At 40.9% G+C, this 21,458-nt stretch overlaps 1 protein-coding gene across 1 annotated transcript in view; it reads right to left on the reverse strand.

Annotated features, from left to right (window-relative positions):
• The window catches only part of SERPINI2 (serpin family I member 2), a 56,889-nt gene extending 36,306 nt beyond the window's left edge, over positions 1-20,583 (reverse strand). The window contains exons 1-5 of the mRNA XM_075861571.1: positions 20,307-20,583; positions 14,316-14,546; positions 6,221-6,415; positions 2,579-2,771; positions 147-244 (exon numbers count right to left, since the gene is read on the reverse strand). Of these exons, the coding sequence (XP_075717686.1) occupies positions 147-244; positions 2,579-2,771; positions 6,221-6,415; positions 14,316-14,546; positions 20,307-20,568 (979 nt within the window). The 5' untranslated portion in view covers positions 20,569-20,583. The remainder of the gene's footprint in view (positions 1-146; positions 245-2,578; positions 2,772-6,220; positions 6,416-14,315; positions 14,547-20,306) is intronic.
• Positions 20,584-21,458: the final 875 nt, after the last annotated feature.

Here is a 21,458-nt window from a genome sequence, read left to right on the forward strand (position 1 = left end):
ACTGGATGTTTCTCTCTGCTGACATTTAGCTTTTTTAATCTACTATATTTACTAAATGTTATGTTTAATTGTTGCATAATGCAGATCTCTGATTATTTACGGCATAATAAGTATGGTAGCAGATTTAATAAATGTGTTGATAGCACCTGTTATCCCTGAAAGATTGCAGGTTGGATTGAAGACATCAGTTACATTCAGATAGAGTAGAGATTGCTTTAAATCAACTTTTTGTTCTATTTTAAACCTGTGAAGGACAGAAATTTTACAATACATTGGCAATAGATCATCAATTTTCTTGTCAATTCCTTAACAGTGCTGTATCTATTGTAAAAGTGGATGCTCACCTTTGAACACTATCCACCTATAGATATAATCTGCATACAAACAATTTTGCTAATCTAGCATTGATCCAGAGCTGGATTCATAATTCTGCAGGGTTTTGAGGCGAGTGCAATTTGACAGATTTACTAAGACTGGTGTTTCATTCGCCAGTCTTAGTCTGAAGCCCGCAGGAGTTAAATGTGACACATTTATTAAGAGGTTCCCGCCTCTAAATAAATTTGTTGCATCTTTTTCTGTCCGCACACCACAAAGTTATATCCTACGCCAGATGGCATAGATTTCCTCTGTAATTTCTGCCCGTTTTTAGTGTAAATTATAGTAAATTTGTCGTGCTGTGGATGGCCTTCCTCCTAGTTCCGCTCACTTTTTATACACTGCAAAAAGTCACAAATGTTTGCGCAAATGTGGTGTGTGCCATTATTTTTCAGTTTTTTATGGCATAATACTGGTGTAAAGCCGTTAATTAATCCCCCCCCCCCCAATAGTCTTGACAGAGCTTGCGCTATGGATGACAGCAAGCGTGATCTCGATGTGCTGTGTGAGTAAGTCACACACAAACATTACCGAAGTGTCGGGATTGTGAATAGGCATCACGTCCTGGCTGGAGTCAATGTCTATTCACTCTCGAGACACTTCAGTAAAGTTAATGTGTGAGTAAGTGACAGCACATGGTGATCTCGCCAGATCACTATGTGCCGAGTACATGAATGGAGAGAAGTGAATGACGCTGATTGGTCACTGATTGGTCAGCGTCATACATTTCTCTTTACAACACCCACTTGGTCAAAAGGTAAAAACACGCCCAGTTGTCTATTAAGAAAGTCATTAACTTAAATCTAAAATAGGTCATAACTTGGTCAAAATTTATAGTTTTTCGAAATAAAAACCACTGTTCTTATTTACATTACAGATCATTACATTATGTAGGAGATAGGGCACTTATAATCTGGTGACAGAGCCTCTTTAAACATGCACATTTGGCTCAACTAAACTTGCATATTATTCCCTATGTTTGCAGAGAGTAAATGGCTGCCAGTATTCAAACTACTTATGTCAGGGAAGCAGGGGATCAATTAAAGGCACAGCTGGGGGTTTAGCACAGGGGGGTGCAAAATAAACACATCTGGGTGGGCCCCAACCCACCCAGTGGGCCCCCCACACAGGATAATGCCTCTTAGTGTGCTTCACATAGTATAATACCCCTATAGCCGACCCACACAGGATAATGCCCTATGGTGGCCCCCACACAGAATAATGCTCCCATAGCTTCCCGCCACACAGTATAATGCCCTTAAAGCTGCTCCACACAGTTTAATGCCTCTATAGTGTCTTCCCACATGGAATAATGCCCCCATAGCTGTTCTCCACACAGTATAATTCCCCTATAACTGTCCCCACACAGTATAATGCCCTTCTAGCTGTCCCTACACCGTATAATTCCCTATAGTGCGTCCCACACAGTATAATGCCCCTATAGTGCCTCCCACACAGAATAATGCCCCATAGCTGCCCACATACAGTATAGCCACCCCATAGCTGCCCACATACAGTATAATGCCCCCATAGCTGCACCTACACGGTATAATGCCCTCATAGTGCCTCCCAAACAGTATAATGCCCCCATAGCTGTTCTCCACACAGTATAATTCCCCTATAACTGTCCCCACACAGTATAATGCCCTTCTAGCTGTCCCTACACCGTATAATTCCCTATAGTGCGTCCCACACAGTATAATGCCCCTATAGTGCCTCCCACACAGAATAATGCCCCATAGCTGCCCACATACAGTATAGCCGCCCCATAGCTGCCCACATACAGTATAATGCCCCCATAGCTGCACCTACACGGTATAATGCCCTCATAGTGCCTCCCACACAGTATAATGCCCCCATAGATGCCCCCACACAGTATAATGTCCCATAGCTGCCCACATACAGTATAGCCGCCCCATAGCTGCCCACACACAGTATAATGCCCCATAGCTGCCCACATACAGTATAGCCGCCCCATAGCTGCCCACATACAGTATAATGCCCCCATAGCTGCACCTACACGGTATAATGCCCTCATAGTGCCTCCCACACAGTATAATGCCCCCATAGATGCCCCCACACAGTATAATGTCCCATAGCTGCCCTCCACAATCGTTGACCGACAATTGATAATTTCCATTCTAGTGGGAAAAAAACTCGCACTATTTTCCCTTTCAGTCATCGTGTAAAATATAAAACGTACCTGGGCAGGCTGATTTCAACAAGTTCCTCCTTCATATTGCTGCTCCAGTCTTTTAGAATTGGCGCAGTCAAGGTTTTTTCTAAGTCTTCTATGTCTAGATTTTCAGCAGGAAGAGCTAATAATAAACTAAGTTTTCCCCCTTTGTAGGGAAGTTCCAATACTTTATAGTTAAGATTATTTTCTGAAAAATATCCTAAAAAAATAAAGAAAACCCACAAAAATAAGGAAAAATAAGAGTTAGAAACATGAGATGCACAGGTTTACAAAGAATATCTCCATTTGTCTAACTTTAAAGAGGACCTAACCATACTGCAATAATTTTGTTATCAAACAAACAGTATTTAAAAAGATAAACCTTTGACATGTTCCTCGATTCAAAAATACAGACTGTAGAGACCTGACTTGCAGCTCAGACTTCTCTCAACATTTCTTCAAGATTTTAAAGGGGGTTTTCCCATTAGAGGCATTTATAACATATTCACAGGATATGTCATAAATGTCAGATAGAGGTGGGTCCCACCTCTGGGACCCGCACCTATTTCTAGAAAGGGGTCCCCTAACCCCATTCTGCTGCTCTGTGTTGCAGCAGAAGCAGGTGAATTCCGACCATAACTTATAGAACAGCATAGCTCGCTGAGCTACGCTGTTTCCATAAGTCCAATAGAACTGAATGGTAGTTACGGAAACAGCGTAGCTTGCATGGTGGGACCCGCATCTATCTGATATTTATGACATATCCTGTGAATATGTCATATATGTCCCTGATGGAAAAACCTCTTTAAAACAAAATTTTGGCCTTGCATTATTTGCCTATCTGTACTGACTTGGAGTGCACTAGAGATCAAACTGAACAAAGTCTGCTTCTCCACAGCCTGCCATATTCATGTATTCAAAATGGCACCCCCATTACATATAAGCAATAAGCACCAAAACGTATGTTTATTACTTAAGGAAAAAGAACAACATGCACATTAGGCGCTGTAAGTAATTGATCCAGATAAGATAAAAATGAATAAATGTAAAGTGTGCATATCCACCTTCCAGATTTGGGAACTCCTTCAGAAAAAAAATAATTTTATATATATATATATATGAAAAAAAAAACATGAAGGTCCTATTGTCATAAGATCTATTCCCCTTTCTATTATGGGATAGCACTTCTGTTTTTCTGCTAAAGAATTGCTTGACCCTGCTTCCACTATGTCTTAATATATTTATTACATGTAAATATGGGGCTTCATAAAGGCTAGATAGATAAATAATTGATATTGTTTTACTGAAGGAAATAGATCTATATAGCGTGGAGGGTATTTTGTTAAACATAAAGGCTGATGTGTGTGTTGGCTGGAAAAAGCTGAAAAATGGATGTGATATGTATACAAGAAATTATACACACAGATTAAATGTGTACTTAAATTTCTACTCAGTTTTTTGAAGTTTTCTAGATAAATCAGAGAGAATAGTCTTAAGAGATTACTTGTGTGAATTATTGTGTAAAGAATTGGGATTTTTATTTTGTAGACTTTACGCTCTCTTATTTTATATAAAAATTGTATTGTCCTGAAAAACAGATACCTGAGAGCAGTTAAAATCCCAGTTCAATTCAAGTTACTTTGATTGTTTTTGTATGTAGTTGGTTATTTTTTATATATTGGTTATAAGATGTAGGTCGATATGACATATTTAAAATAATTATTGTGTGGGTTGGTAAACACGCACTTACTCATATCATATATAGCCATTTTAATCATAATGAGTTTTGAGATACTTGAAAATGTTATCTTCTTATGAAAGTCACCCGTCAGACGTCCAAAAACTGCACAGGAAAATGTTGCATTCTCTCCCACCAGGCGCAAAACTGATCCAATAGGAAACTATCATTTTAGTCATCAATTTCCCTCTAGTGCTTTTGTACTACACTGGGTGAAAGATAGATCGAAGGGCCAGACTTATATCTGGCCAAGTTTTCTTTCCAAAACTTTGATCAGATACAAAGGGGATTCCTAGGGGCTCCACCATATATTACAAATATGATAGATAACTGGGTATCTAACTGATGGGACCTCCACCAACCACTGTCATGGGGAACACCAGTGTCTTATTCCTACTCCCCAGCTTGTCCCAGATCAAGAGGAGTTATTACTACCATCCCACACAACTCTATGGGAGGTAAGAAACAAAGGAGTGAGTGCTTGGCTGTGTTCATATCTCCCACAAAGTTTTATGGAGAGGCAGTTTATAACTCCTCCTGATCGTGGATGAGCCGTTATGTGAGGAAAGGGGTCTGGTGTCTCCATACTAGTAATCGGGGGTTGACTTAGTAGTGGGACCTTTAGCAATCTAATATTTATCATCTACCTTGTTTAAGTAATAAATGTTGTTAGTGAGAACTCTCCTTTTACCCCTTGCCGACATTTGATGTATACTTGCGTCATAGCCGGCAAGGGGAAGTATGGTCTGAGCCTGCTTACTAAGCAGGTGTTGTCTGTATGTTACAGCCAACACTTCACTGTAACAAGTGGGATCCTGCTCGTTTAACTCCTTAGATGCCTTTGCCCATAGTGATCATGAAATTTAAAATTTCATTAGAAAGAGTCAAGCGCCCCTTTTTGATGTCCAATCAATCCCCCTTCGCTACGCAGCCTGGAAGCCTAATGCAGACCCCCCCCCCCCCCCCCCCGGTCTGCCATCTTTGTGCTCCTATTAAGCCCTGGTAGAGACCGGGGTTAATAGGAGCCTATCAAAATCATGATATACTGCAAAACATTAGTATTGCCGTATATTGTGCAAGCAATCCAACAACTGCTGGTTCAAGTGCCCTAGGGGGACTAATAAAAAAAAAAAAAAGTGCAAAAACAGTTAAACTTTTTATGTACAAAAAAAATATTAAAAGTTAATAAAAACTCCTTATTCCATTTCCCCCTAAAGCATTGTAAAAAAATAAAATAAACCTAATTGGTAACTCCGCTTCCATAAAAGTTCAAACTATTACACTAAACATTATTTAACCGACACGGTAAACTGTAAAAAAAAAATGAAACCGTCAGAATGGGAGTTTTTGGGTCACCTTCTCTGCAACAAAAAAAAATTGAACAAAAAGTGATCAAAAAGTGTTATGTACCCCATACCCCCGTATCAATAAAAACTAGGGCTCGCCCAGCAAAAAAAATAAGCCCTTATAGCGCTCAATCGACAGAAAAATAAAAAAGTTATGGCTCTCAGAATGCTCTCAACAAATTTTATTTTTAGCAATTAGTTTTTGCTGTTTTTTCCATTTCACCCCACAAATACTTTTTTTTTAAAGTTTCGCAGTACATTATATGGTACAATAAATTGTGCCATTAAAAACTAAAACAACTCCTCCTGCAAAAATCAAGCCCACATATGGTTTTATCGATGAAAAATAAAAAGTTATGGCTTTTGGAGGTTGGAGAGGAAAAAGTGAAAATGAAAATCCAAAAAATGGCTGCGGCGGGAAGGGGTTAATAATAATTTAATTATTTATTTTACATCTAAACATTATTAATAAGCACCTTCTGTATGAGTGGTGACACGATGGTTTACTTCCTACCAAACAAAATTTCCTAAAAACTAAGATCATAGAATGACTGAACAGAACGGATACAGCGGAGAGGGGGTTACCGAGCTTTGTTGCTAAATGAAGATTCATCATTGGTATCTTGGTACTGATGCCCCTTTTCAATGTGAAGTCTTTCGGATGGGTCGCATCTGGACTAAACTTGTGTTCCCATTCTCCTTTGAAATAAATAGCATTGACCAATATAAGTCTTGTCAGCGGTCCAATGTCTCCACTTGAAAACATGTTTCTGATTTTTCCTGTTCAAAGAATGATAAAAAAAAATATAGAGGTATTTAGAGGAGAGAGGTGGCCTTGATATAATCCCTTATCTAAAGAGCACTTTTTTTTCTGAACTGTACATGACAAGGCTTTTATAAGCTTGTGACATTTATGTGAAGAAAAGGAATTACATAGTTTGGATGTGTCTGTCTTGTATTTTTTATTTTTTTTGCTGACATTTTCAGCATTTACCAGAACCTGGTTAGGAAATTTGAATTACTTGATAGCCCTAAAATAGTAAACATTTACCCAGAATCCTCAGTGGCTGTCATGTTTAACCCATTCATGTCATTATATTATTTGTAACATGTTCTAGATTTCTAAGAATAACATTATTATTATAGATTATTTTTTTTCACTTGATTCAAAGCTAGGTTTTTCTTCACCCGTGGTTAAGGTTCAGTTTGGTGCCCTTCATCTGAAACTTTATGGTGCAACCACACATGACCAACACAATGTTTTCGGAAAAACGCGCCATCAAGCGATTTTGCCACAAATCATCATTGGTTTTTTTTTGTGTAAAACTTCTTTGTACCTATGTTACTTCAACTGACAGTGGAACTCTATCCAGCCATGGGATTCAAATTTCTAACAACACATTCCCTACTCATCTGACAGTGGTATGCAAAGTATATTGCGGCAATTTATTCCTATTTCCAAAATGGCTCCACTGACTTCACATTACACTGCAATACGGTCATTACTACAATGCAGCCAATTTATAACCCAATACAGTACTCATCCCCAGCCCCATACAGTGCTCAATTAGTAGCGCCACACCTTGTATAGTCAATACACCCTATAATGTTTGCTTATTGACCATATACTGTGCTCAGTTAATGTCATCAGTGATCAGTTGATGCTCACATACAGTACCTCATGCTGCCACACTTGCCACATCCGAATAAACTTAAATATGCATGCACACATACGTAAGAATGCATACACATAGATACACGCAAATACAAACACATACTGTATGTATACCTCAAGGAAGCATCTTCTGGATGCTGCTGCTAGCCTCCTAGTCTCATGCATAATGCAACAGGTCAGGGAACAGTGATCTTCATTTGCCACCGGCTCCCTGCTCACTTATACTGCTACGGTTATGTTCACACGGCTTATTTTCAGCCGTTTTTTGGGCCATAAACGCCCCGAAAAACGGCTAAAAATACGGGGGCTGAACGCCTACAAACATCTGCCCATTGATTTCAATGGGAAAAAAGGCGTTCCGTTCCCACAGGGTGTTTTTTATTAAGCCGTTTTTAAACATGGCGCCTAAAAAAATGCCACGTAAAAAAGAAGTGCATGTCACTTCTAAAGCCGTTTTTGGAGCCGTTTTTCATTGGGTCAATAAAAAACGGCCGTAAAAACGCATCAAAATACGCATGATGCATATAAAACGACTGTAAATCAGAGGCTGTTTTCCCTTGAAAACAGCTTCATATTTTACAGCCGTTTTTTGTTAAGCGTGTGAACATAACCTTAGAGTATGTTCATATGCAGTGTTTTCAGGCGTTTTTCGGGGCGTAAATGCCTCGAAAAATGCCCGAAAAAACAGAAGCTGAACGCCTACAAACATCTGCCCATTGATTTAAAAAACGGTGCGTAAAAAACGCCCCATAAAAGAAGAAGCATGTCCCTTCTTGAGCTGTTTTTGGAGCTGTTTTTCATAGTGTCAATAGAAAAACGGCTCCAAAAAACGCCTGGAAAAAAACGTTTTCAGCTTCAAAAACGGGTGAAAATCAGAGGCTGTTTTCTCTGCAAACCGCTCCGTAATTTTCATCAGTTTTTGACTTTGCGTGTGAACATACCCTGAGAGTATGTTCACACATTGTGTTTCCAGGTGTATTTTGGGGCATAAATGCCCCGAAAGACGCCTGAAAAAAGTAGCTGAACGCCTACAAACATCTGCCCATTGAAATCAGTAGGAAAAACTTGCATCTTTTTATGCCGCTTTTAGAAAACGTTGTGTAAAAAGACTCCCTGTAAAAAAAAGTAGCCTGTCACTTCTTGAGGCGTTTTTTGGAGTTAATTTTGGAGCTGATTTTCCATTGAACGCTATGAAAAACGCCTCAAAAAAACTCCTCAAAAGAAGCTTCAAATTAAGGGTATGTTCACGCAGCCTATTTTCAGCCGTTTTTCGGCCGTAAACGCCCCTAAAAACGGCTAACAATACGGAGGCTGAACGCCTCCAAACATCTGCCCATTGATTTCAATAGGAAAAATGGCGTTTCGTTCAGACGGGCGTTTTTTTACGAGGCCGTTTGTAAAAACGACATGTAAAAAAAAGCCCTGTAAAAAAAGAAGTGCATGCCACTACTTGAGTCGTTTTTCGAGCCGTTTTTCATTGTCTCAATAGAAAAACGGTTGTGAAAATGCATCAAAAAACGCTTGATGCATAAAAAACAGCTGAAAATCAGGAGCTGTTCTTCCTTGAAAACAGCTCCGTATTTTACAGCCGTTTTTAGTTTGCCGTGTGAACATACCCTTAAAGAAGCTTCATTTCCAGCTTCAAAAACGCCTGAAAATCAGAGGCAGTTTTCCCTTAAAAACAGCTCCGTAATTTTCAGCCGTTTTTGATTTAGCATGTGAACATAGCCATAGTTTGAATGAAAGGGGAGGTATGGCTGCCATTAATACTCAAATCTTCCTGCCAAGTTCTAGTACTGCAGAACCAACATCAGACAGCAAGACACAGCATTCAGGAAGTGGCCATCAGCTCGTACAGGGCATTAAAGGGTTTTTCCATAATCAATATTTATTACCTATCCACAGGATAGGTAATAAATATCTGATTGGCGGGGATCTGACCGATAGGACCCCACCGATCCTAAGAATATGCTTACCTGGCTGTCCCTGGGTGCCCCATAAGAATGAAGCGGTACTTCGCTAATCAGCCGCCGCTCCATTTCTTTTCTATGGGGCTGCCGGAGATGGCGCTTGGCTACAGACATGTAGCTATTAAAGGGCTGCTACAATGCCTTTTTTTCAACTTGGGGGAGTTTCATGGATATTCCTATTGCCAGAAAACCCTTAGGGTATGTGCACACACACTAATTACGTCCGTAATTGACGGACGTATTTCGGCCGCAAGTCCCGGACCGAACTCAGTGCAGGGAGCCGGGAGCATCATAGTGATGTACGACACTAGGAGTCCCTGCCTCTCTGCGGGACACTGTCCCTGTAATCATGTTTTCAGTACGGGACAGTTGTCCTGCAGCGAGGCAGGGACTCCTAGCATCGTACATAAGTATGATGCTAGGAGCCCGGCTCCCTGCACGGTGTTCGGTCCGGTACTTGCGGCCGAAATACGTCCGTCAATTACGGACGTAATTAGTGTGTGTGCACATACCCTTATAGTGCTACATTCCACAGTACACATCATGGCATCTATTGGGTTTATCTACATGTTTATGTTTTACGTTACTGTGGAATATTTCTGAGACAGCCGCACATTCTTATAACTTTAAAGCCCTACAAGTTTATGTATTACCCTGTTTTATGTTCATGTATTTGATCACATTCCTGCAACGCCATGTAGCGAACCAATGTCAACATTATTTCATTGCATGAGGAGATTGGTGCATCACATTGCACAAAAACTGAATGTTTAAAAAATAAAAATTTAATCCTGCATATATATTTTTTTTATTTGTGGCTATTAGGAACTTGAAGATTTTTTGTTTAGACATGGACAAGAGAGGGACAGAAAGTTGTGCAGGGGGCACTGCTGAATAAATACTCACAGTACACACATAGAAATGAGAAAACAGTAGATGTAGTTTCCATTGTTCATGTTACGTCCTCTATTTCTGTAAAGCCCACATATGTGCTGAGCTACTATACTTTGACAAAAATCAATCACCCTTTGAGTATTAGTTTCTCCAACAAACAGAATATAGATGGACATCCAAAAGGCAATGTCAACTTTCTATAGAAGGTCCAGATAGAAAACAAAACTTTAATAAGAACAACATTATAATCCTAAAGGCCATGACCATTTTCATAGAGTTATGTTAAATAGCTCTGTTCAACTTAAAGAGGACTTGTCGATAGATCCATTATTTTATTGTATTTCCATTATGGAACTTCATCCTCCCAGGAGACCGCAGTAGGCCATGAGCATATTTCCCCCCCCCCCCCCTTGAGTAGACCGCGCTTCCCTCGTAGAGACACTCAGATTAGCAGTTGCCATGTATCAAGCGTATCTAATAGACAGTCAACAAGATACAGATCTTCCTATTTTGAGCGCCCATTTGTTATGCTCCCAGCATGTCTCGGCATGGGAAGCGGCCGTCTGTCGAAGGGAGTGCAATATGTACATAATGCTTTGTACTGTATAAAGCAAGTAATTGCAGGGAAGCGATGGGTTCCTTTTAATAATATACGTTTTTTCTTTGCCTTTTTGTAAATGGTCTCGTTATTGTATGGATATTGCGCTATCTCTTTAAATTCAGGAACACAAATAGAATAAAGATGTTTCTTTATCCCAGTTCACATTATGTACACCATGAAATGTGTATAGGTTGAGCATTACAGAGATAACCGATTTCCAACTAGCGAAGTAAACTCCCAGAATGTACTAATACTTGGCTGTAGCTATGAGAAGAGAACATGTGGGCACAGTTTATCTTATTGACCACTGATGCAGTCAAAGTGGCGCTTGGTTACCAAGATATTTTCCTATTACCTAATGTGAAAAAAAAACCTCAACTTAACAGGTGTGACTTGCACTTGATATATGATGACAAATAGCCTATAGATAACTTTTCAGGTAAGACATAATTTCCTTGGAGTGAGCCTTTACATTAGAACTTCTTTAAAGGAATAATGCGTACATATCCGTGAACTGTATTAATAATGTATTATTAACAGAATTCCCCAGTTTAGACATGTGGGATGATGTGGAGTTTTCAATCTCTTGCCTGCAGACTCTAATATGACTAAGTGAAGAAATTCGGGATGCTGTGAGTTGTAGTTATGCAACAACTGGAGAGTCGCAGGTTTGGGCACAGTGCTCTACAAAGTAACTTCGAGGTAGAGCACAAATTGACAACATTAGAAAGGATTACACCGTTTTTACAGATTCAATTTGCAGACAGGGTCATCTGCTTGAAGATCATTTGGGTAACAAATAAAGGGAGGTATTCAATTAGTTTGCTATTTACGCAATTAGCTAAGATTTTGAACAAGCTAGCTCCAATGGTAGAACTACACGTTATAGTCAGATATACTACACAGTAATTCACTTGTTAAAAGGTTCTTCCCGTCTCATAAAGTAATGGCATATTACTACAATTTGCCATCACTTTCCGAAGGGTGGGGGTCCAACCTCTGGAACCTCTACAATCTTGAGAATAAAGGGGCTGCCGCATTGCTTTAATACTGAAACCCCTTTTACTATTTTTTCCTGTACAACGGCGCTCCCAGTCACCTGCTGTGCAGGGAACAGCAGTGCGGCCGCATTCAACTGAATAGGACTGTGTTGCAGTTTCCTGCCTAACCGGAGGCTTGGAGCTACACTCTGCACTAAAACCTGAAGGGGGTGCATTACTAAAGCAATGTCGTGGCCCCTTCGTTCCTAGGAACGTGGGGACCCTCACAGATCAGAAAGTGATGGCATATCCTAGTGACATGCCTTCACTTTATGAGATGGGAAAACCCCTTTAAGGCAATAATTTGTGCTGCAGAGCTGCTCTTCTTACCGAAACTGGGGACAGCTGGCTGCAACCATGTTCAAGCATTTTGAAGCTAAACAGCTGAGTCTTTTGGTCACCCACCTAAATAGAAATGTCCCTGTTGTCCCTTCCCCACTTCTCCTCCCCTGCCTTCTAAATCTTTTCCTGTCATTTTTACAAAGTATACAGAAAGACACGTGCCGCAAACACTGCTCAACACTACGTGACAACATACCTTTACACTAAGTTAGAAATGTCCTCATCTTTTAAAGGGTCTCATTCATTTCAATCAAAAACACATCGAGAGCAATAATAACGATACAAATATGGACATGCAAGTTCTCAATAAAAATATAGTGTTATGAGTACAGATTATCCTTCAAATCAGTAAGAACAAGTAGATCTGTGCAGATAGAAGCAAGGGCAATAGCTTGGACACATTGGTGAGATAAGGAGACATTGAGGTCCTTTCAGGACTAAGACATTTTTTGCTTTTTAGTTTTTCACTCCCTGCCTTCCAAGAGACATAAAGTTTTTTTATTTTTCCGTCAATGGAGTGGTGTGAAGGCTTATTTTTTGCAGGAGAAGTTGTAGTTTCTGTTGGCTCTATTTAAAGTGCCATGTAATGTACTGGGAAATTGATAAAAAATATTTGTGAGGTGGAGTTGGAAAACCTGTAATTCCTCCATGGTTTTTTGAGTTTAGTTTTTCCAGCTTTCACGGTGCAGTAAAAACGACAACTCAACTTTATTCTGCAGCTCAATACGATCACGGTGATACCAAATTTATATGTTTTTTTTTTCATATTTTACTACTTTTACAAGGAAAAAATATTTAAAAAAAAAATGGTTTTATTTCACCACATTTTAAAAGCCATAATTTTTTTATTTTTTTTTGCGATTGAGAGGTGTTTGGGCTTATTTTTTGCGGGATGAGCTGTGGTTTTCATTGGTACCATTTTTTGGTACATACAGCTTTTTAATCACTTTTTATTTAAAAAAAAATTTGAGAGCTAAGGTGATCAAAAAAATTGTGGTGTTTTCATTTATTTATTTTTTTCATTTCTTTTTTTGTGGTGTTTACCGTGCGAGTTAAATAATGTTATATCGCAATAGTTCAGACTTTTACGGATGCGGCGATACCAATTTTGTTTATTTTTTTTTACATTACTTTAGAGAAAATGGAAAAGGTTATTTTTTTTGAACTTTTAATAATTTTTTTCACTGCTGAAGATATTATTAAACTATTTTTTACATTTTTTTAATAGTCCCCCTAAGGGATTTGAATCGCTGGTACAATACACTGCAATACCAATCTATTGCAGTATATTGTCATTTTTACAGGCTTCTGTTCGCCCATAGACTCCTAAGATAAAAAACATGAACGTTAACGGATACTTTTTTACTGGATGGTGCAAAATTGTATTGAATTGGTATCATGACAAATTGTATAACTTAACGAAATTCAAGAAAAGTTGAAGAGTATCTGCACTTTCAGCAAACTTTTCATATGTCATAGGGGCATATCAGTAGTTTTGATCAGTGGGGGTTCAAGTTCTGAAACCCACCACCGTCGCTGAAACGAAGGCGCAGAATTGCTTAGCTGTGATCAGCGCTCCTTATTTGTAAGGAGCGCCGATCACAGCTGAAGATACAGGGTGCTCAGCTGAGTGCTTTTGCACCTTCAGCGACGGTGGGGGTCTCAGCACCCGGACCCCACTGATCCAAACTTTTGATATGTCATAGAGATCAATAGTTTGCAGAGAGTGCAGTTACTCTCTAAGCGTGGACACATCTGTAGTGGAGGATGATGAGGCACTATCAAATCTCCATGATCCAAATTTGTAACTTGTATTCAGAAAAGATCAATTTGACTAATGCCACACTTTCGATTTGGTTGCCGCGGAGAAGAATATGGCGGCCATGACCCAGCATAGGTTAATATGTTTATTTTCCTTATGCTTTTGGAGGGGTCCTGGGGTGGAAATGGCAGTGGACTTAGTCTCCAAGCTGTAGTTTTTTCTTTGTATCACATTTTCTATTCCTCTCTCTCACACTAGTCAATCAGCACTTTAGATTTCCAATTTATGTCTGAGCATTTCTTTGTAACACACTTCACAGCGAACACCATTTCCAAGTACTGTAGAACAAAAGGACAACTAAACATTTTTGTTATCTGAACAGAATGTATAGATTACCATTTGTTTGCATTTCTACCCATGCACTTATTATTTCAGCAGAAGCTTTCAAATCTTCGAAATTCACCGGCTTTATTTCACTCTTGAAAAAATCTCTGTTGCTATGGAGATACTGCTCCTTCACGTGGAAGCCTTCTTGAAGGTAGAGGGCATTTGCAAGATTAAATGTAAATTCTTTATTTTCTTCTGAAATGACAGCAAGCAGCTTTTGGAGCCCAGAAAACTCCTCACCTACAAAACATGAGTTGTGTATTATTGGATTTTATTGATCAAAGTAAACGTAAAAATGTATTTTAAGACCACATCTAAAATGTTTGCTGCCTTGCACCGTGACATATACTGTACATTACGCTATGCATTATACAAATGGTTGTCCAGGTATAACATACAGCATGTCATGAAAGGGCTATATTAAAGGTAAGAAATAGGATCTGGAAAATAGTTCATGTCACTATAGCAGAAATATAATTTGCTTTCATTCTGCAGCAAGAGAAGCTGAACAATCCAGGGCACCAAAATCTATTGAATTGTAAAGAGATGAATGACTTGATTTATTAGTCCATGAGAACATTCACCGAGCCCTGTATTCTCTCCATGGATCTGTATAGATGTAATAGTAAAACTCGCGATACACTGGGGTTTGAAGCAGTGGCGGACACAGACTGCAAAAGGCCCCTGTGCAGATAATGTGCCAGGGCCCCCCCGCCCCCCCCCCAATACCGACAAAGTTACCTAAACATATATATGCATATAAAAATAAACCTTACTAATAAAAATTATGAAGGAAGATTTATATTGTACATTTTATTACCAGTTTAGAACACAAGTAACACATTTTTTTCCGGGTTAAATTCTTATCTAAACTAAGTCCCTAAATGTGGGCAAAGAAAATGAAAAACCTATACTCACCTCCTCCGGCGCCTCCGTTCCCCCTCCGCAGCCCCTATCCCTTTCTGTGTTTACAAAGCTGCTGTGGTGACGCGCGGTCGATGGCACATGACCGCTGCAGCCAATCAATGCCCTCAACAGCGATTTGCTGTGGAACTACTGTCCTCAGCAGCACACCAATGAGGAGTTATTGGCAGCAGCGGTCACGTGCCATCGGCAGCGCGTCACCAGTGCAGCCTTGTACACTTGTAACACAGACCGAGACAGGAGGATGGGGGCTGCGGCGGGTGAACGGAGGCGAGGGAGGAGGTGAGTATAGTTTTTTTATTTTCTTTGCCCACATTTAGAGACTTAGGTTAAATTGAATCATTGAATATAACACAAAGCACTCATGCAACTGAGATGCAATAATTTAGATGATCTTATCATGCTTAGCTTACTGCACTGTTACCTATCAAGCAGGACTGAATCTCAAGATATCTACAGAGGGGGCTGTATGGCGTTATCTACAGGGGGGACTGTATGGCGCTATCAACAGAGGGGGCTGTATGGCGTTATCTACAGGGGGGACTGTATGGCGCTATCTACAGAGGGGTCTGTATGGCGCTATCTACAGGGGGGTCTGTATGGCGCTATCTACAGGGGGGACTGTATGGCGCTATCTACAGGGGGGACTGTATGGCGCTATCTACAGGGGGGACTGTATGGCGCTATCTACAGGGGGGACTGTATGGCGCTATCTACAGGGGGGACTGTATGGCGCTATCTACAGAGGGGGCTGTATGGCGTTATCTACAGGGGGGCTGTATGGCGTTATCTACAAGGGGCTGTATGGTGTTATCTACAGGGGGGACTTTATGGCGTTATCTACAGTGGGGTCTGTATGGCGTTATCTACAGGGGTTCTGTATGGCGTTCCCTACAGGGGGGGTCTGTAGGGAAAGTCATACAGCCCCCCCCTGTAGGGAACGCCATACAGACCCCCCTTTAGGGAACGCCATACAGACCCCCCTGTAGGGAACGCTATACAGCCCCCCCTGTAGGGAACGCTATACAGCCCCCCCTGTAGGGAACGCCTTACAGCCCCCCCCTGTAGGGAACGCTATACAGCCCCCCCCCTGTAGGGAACGCCATACACCCCCAATCACTCAAAAAAATGCGACCTACAGTGTGAAAAGACAAAAGACATGTATCCCCTATCCACAGGATAGGGGATACATGTGTGATCGCTGGCATTGATAGGGAGAGCGGGGGACCGAAAGTCCCCCGAAGTTCTCCATCACTCACCTCTGACTTCCGGTGTCTGCGCAGCTCAAGTGTGACCGGCGCTCCATTCATTTCTACGGAGCTGCCGACACAGACCCCGGAAGTCCGAGGTTTGTGATGGAGAACTTCAGGGGACTTTCGGTCCCCCGTTCTCCCTATCAATGCCAGCGATCACACACGTATCCCCTATCCTGTGGATAGGGGATACATGTCTTATGTTTAATGGCAGAGCGGGGAGATACTCCCTGCTCTGCCGTAGTGTTCCGTGGCATCGCGCTGTAGCAGCCATAGCGGCAGCTAGCGGAGATTCCGGCCAAGGTGGGGGCCCGTGCCGGCAGGTGACGCGGGCCCCCTCATGCCGCGGCCCCGTAGCAGCCGCTACGGCTGCTATAGCAGTAGTTACGCCCCTGTGTTAGGGGGAGTTCACACTGAGGTTTTTTTCGCGAAAAACGTCAGAAAGTGCCTCCCATTGAAATCCATGAAATTTTTCCTGCGAGCAGTAAAAACCGCATGCGGGAAAAAGAAGCGCAATGCCCTTTCTTCGGGCGTTTCTGTCTCTGACTTCCCATTGACAACAATGGCAGGCAGAAAATGCGTTTTTTGCTGCGTTTCCCTGCCCACGGCCCGATGGCCGAAAAACGCCACAAAAAAACGCAATGAAAAACGCGGGAAGTGTTCTACCGGCAGGTCAAAATATGCCTCAAAATTCCGGAAGGAATTATGAGGCAGATTTTTCTACATAAAAACTTCTCCCTTCTGACATGAACTTTTTAACTTCATCTACCTGTCCTCTGCAGTCTGCACGTCCTCCACTCGTCCTGTGTCTGTCCTCCGCTCATCCTATGAGTTCTCCGGCAGTCCTGACTGTACTGTCCAGCCGCCCGAAGTCTTACGTCGCACCGCCCCCTGTCCTCTCCCCTGCCTGAGCGCTCCTCCTACCACCAGCATCGCCGTCCTGTCCTATTCATCTGTGCCAGATTGGCAGTGCAGTGTAGCGGCTATCACCGGGCCCGGGCACCCGCCCCCTCCCTCCCGATTGGTAGTGCAGTGTGGCGGCTATCACCGGGCCCCCGCCCCCTCCCTCCCCTCATGCCTAGTGTTGTGATGCTACTAGGCATGAGGGGGCCCGTGCCGCCAGGCCTGGTACATAAAATGTAATGTGCCTGTCAGGGCGACACGGGCCCCCCCATGCCGCGGGCCCCGTAGCAGCTGCTACGGCTGCTACTGTGGTAGTTACGCCACTGAACGGGCCCCCTTCCCACGCGGGGCCCTTGTGCAGCTGCACCGGCTGCACATGCGGTATGTCCGCCCCTGGTTTGAAGGGTATGCATTTGACCCGTGTCAGCACTATATAGGAAGAACACGTTCTGTTTGGATTCTGTTTTATCTTCATGGATTTTAACTGAAAACTAAAAAGACATCTAAGAGTAAATGTCCACCTTTAAACTCAATGTAATTTTTAGATCCAAAATTCAGTGCTGATTCATTTCTCAGGCTAAGTAAACACTACCGTTAGTATATGTTTACCTCTCTTCCGTCAGAGGAATAGCGGATCGAAAGATTAAACAGAAAGCAACGTTCCTTTTAGGGTATGTGCACACAGCTTATTTTCGGCCGAAAAATCGGAAGCAGAATGCCTCCAAACATCTGGCCATTGATTTCAATGGGAAAAAAGGCGTTCTGTTCCGATGGGGCGTTTTTTTACGTGGCTGTTTTGAAAAAAACCAGCTCCAAAAACGGCCGTGAAAAATGCGAGTTGCTAAAAAAAAGTCTGAAAATCAGGAGCTGTTTTCCCTTGAAAACAGCGCCGTATTTTCAGACGTTTTTTTAGTAAGCGTGTGCACATACCCTTTGAATTACCATTGATTTCAATGGTATTTTTTTTTTGTTTCAGTTGCTTTCTGTTTGTCTCTGTTCGTTAGGTTTCCGTTTTTTTTTTCCACAGAAACAAAAGTTCTACAGACTGCACTTTTGCTTTCATCAAAAAAAAACATGAAAACCTTGTGAATGGAGACAAATGGAAAGCAACTGAAACAAAAGAATTACCATTGAAATCAATGGTAATTCTAACAGAAACGTTGCTATCCGTTTAATCTTTCGATTCTCTCTTCCTCTGATGGAAGAGACGTAAACTTATACTAACACTCATGTGAAAGAAGCCTTAATATATCTTTATAGCGATCAGAGCTCTGTTTTCCTGATAAAGAGCTACCAATCCCCTTGCTGGCTGCGAACCCTAAAGCTTAAGAGCTTTCTACATACAGTTTTATTTCTGTGTTCAATTGATAAACAGTATTCAGTAAACTCTTTTAGCTCCCTCTAGTGGTAGCTTCAGGAAGCCAAACTGTTATCATTTAACTGTGTCTATGCAAAAGATTTAAAGCAAAATCGACTGGAAAAACCCTCCATAGAACATTGGGCCAACAAAGCCGATCAAATAGTCAGTGGAATTATCAAACTGGGATCTCACCACAAGTATTTACTCATATGGCACCCATGAATATCTAGCTAACCACCAATATATATATCCCTGCCAAGATGACAAGTATATAAATCAGAAGATCCCAAGACAGGGTTAGTCCTATTTCAGAGTAACAGATAACATGCTCATCACTTCTTTGGCTAAAAAAATTATCAGATACCCTGCAAGATATTACCATTCACCAATATTAGCAGCTCTCCGACAATGACACATGGCAGCCTTCCCCTTTCTTTCTACCCATCCCACCTTTGTCCCTGTATTCTGTTCTTTCTGTTCGCATTCTAGAGTATTCTATCAAATATCTTACCCAAGTATCCCTGTAACAGAACAATACTGCCGGTCCCTGCTTAGCCATCAGACCTCTGCATAGAACATGCATTTTGTTACTAATGTCCCATTATGTGATTATATTGAAGATTTGGAGCTTTGTATTAGAAAAAAAAGCTTTGGGTTGATTTTCCAGTGGGCTCACATCTCCTCTAACGTTCTTACATACCCAGGGACCCTAACTCAGACATTAGCAGGTTGCCTTCTCCTTTCTGGCTGCACTTGCTCAGGTAATTTAGAATTAGGGAAAGATTACTGTAAATGTCCAAGGCTAGGTGTACAGCTTTTGGGTAGAATTCACCTTTAAAGGGAACCTGTCACTCATATAGGCTGCCATTAGATTACAGATACAGGCTGTACAATTCCCTATTATAGCTTGAAAAAAGATACACTTAAGCACCAGAAATGCCATCTGAAGAAGTGAACTTTACCCATGACTCTTTATAAAAATTATTTAACCCCTCTCAGCACTGATGAGTCGCTTAAAGGGCTCAAGGAGGGGAATAGCATATGTGGTAAGCTATTTTCAGGACTTTACAAATACATTTAGATGGTGCAATAATTAGGTTGCCTGCTCTAATACTAGGGTTTTAAGTATATAGTGGGCGCCCTTTAAGAACAAGGGAGCACCGTGCAGAAAGCTATTTCACAGTTTTTTAAAAAAAACTATTTAAATTCTTAAATGTTAAAAAACAAACTTAAAGTCTAAAAGTCAGAAAACAGTGAATGTGCTATGAATGGAGAGCACTGTCAGTCCCACAAAGACCATTTCTTCATCCAATTTTTGAATGTATTCACCTATGATTGATAATCTGTCAAAACATGATTGCAAAACAAATAGGTTTCAGTTACAAGCCCATCTTTCTCATCTCTCCTGAGTTCTGTACTCGGAAATAGCCCACTGATACATTAACATTATTGGCTTTAGACAGGGCAGACCCCATTTGCTGACAGTATAAAGGAGCATTGATTAGCTACCAAAATCCGTGTATAAACTACAGGTCTGGGATTAATAAAATGGAGACTCACTGTCTTGATTTCCCTGCAGTTTTAGAACTTCCTTTATTTGATGTGATGATGTTCCTTTTGCTCCCAGTTTTATCATTCCTAGAATCAATGTAGCGCCAAGTGGGGAAAAAATAATGTTCTCTTCTGTGTCAACTGAACGTATGGCCCGGTGCAGATCCACAGCAAATTCAGTAATGGTATCTCCCCAGAGTCTTGGAGCCATGCTAGTTATACAAACTCCAGCTAGAGTCACAACAAAGAGCAGCATGAAGGTTCTTCTCATTGTAATACAATCCCCAAGTACTCTTCTGGGTCCTGAAATAGAAACTACGTAAGACAAAAACAACGGACATAACTAGATTGCTATTGTCTCTTACTGTCTCCAAGCAATTTGCTCAATTCATATAAAGCTACCTGCGATCCAGTCCTGAATCTAAAATGTAATATTCCTCGACTATTGTGCCAAGTTCTAGCGCTTACAGATAAACAATGCTGTCCTCTTCTTCATCCATTTACATTGTGTTTTCATTATTTTTTTGATTCCACATTGTGCAAATACTGAGCTTATTATATTTTACATTCATTTTATGCCCAGTTACTTGGGGATCATGAAAGTATGAGACTTTGCTTCTGCATCTCTGCTACTTATTTGTGTCTTTTAAAGTACTTACTTGTAAAACAGCTTAGGATTTCCCCCGACAAGAAAAGTAAATGTCTCTGAAAGGTAGAGGGAGCTGCTATAGTATGTTTAATCTGTCAGGACAATGATTAATTTCTTAAATGTCAGGCTATGTTTGTTGACATTGCTATCTAGAAACTTTTTTTTTTTTTTAAACCAGACAAATTCTTTCTTTGGATTGTAAGTGTATTACTTTCATATTGCACCATGTGGAAAATGTGGAAATATTGGTAAAACATGAAAGATGAAGGATAAAGGAATGCTTTATAATTGATCACTTTACATGTTGTTGATAAGGATCTGGGTGTACTTGTAAATCATAAACTAAATAACAGTATGCAATGTCAATCAGCTGCTTCAAAGGCCAGCAAGATATTGTCGTGTATTAAAAAAGGCATGGACTCGCGGGACAGGGATGTAATATTACCACTTTACAAAGCATTAATGAGGCCTCATCTAGAATATGCAAATCAGTTCTGGGCTCCAGTTCATAG

This window comes from Rhinoderma darwinii, chromosome 4 (genome assembly GCF_050947455.1).
Source record: "Rhinoderma darwinii isolate aRhiDar2 chromosome 4, aRhiDar2.hap1, whole genome shotgun sequence".
Lineage (NCBI taxonomy): Eukaryota > Metazoa > Chordata > Amphibia > Anura > Rhinodermatidae > Rhinoderma > Rhinoderma darwinii.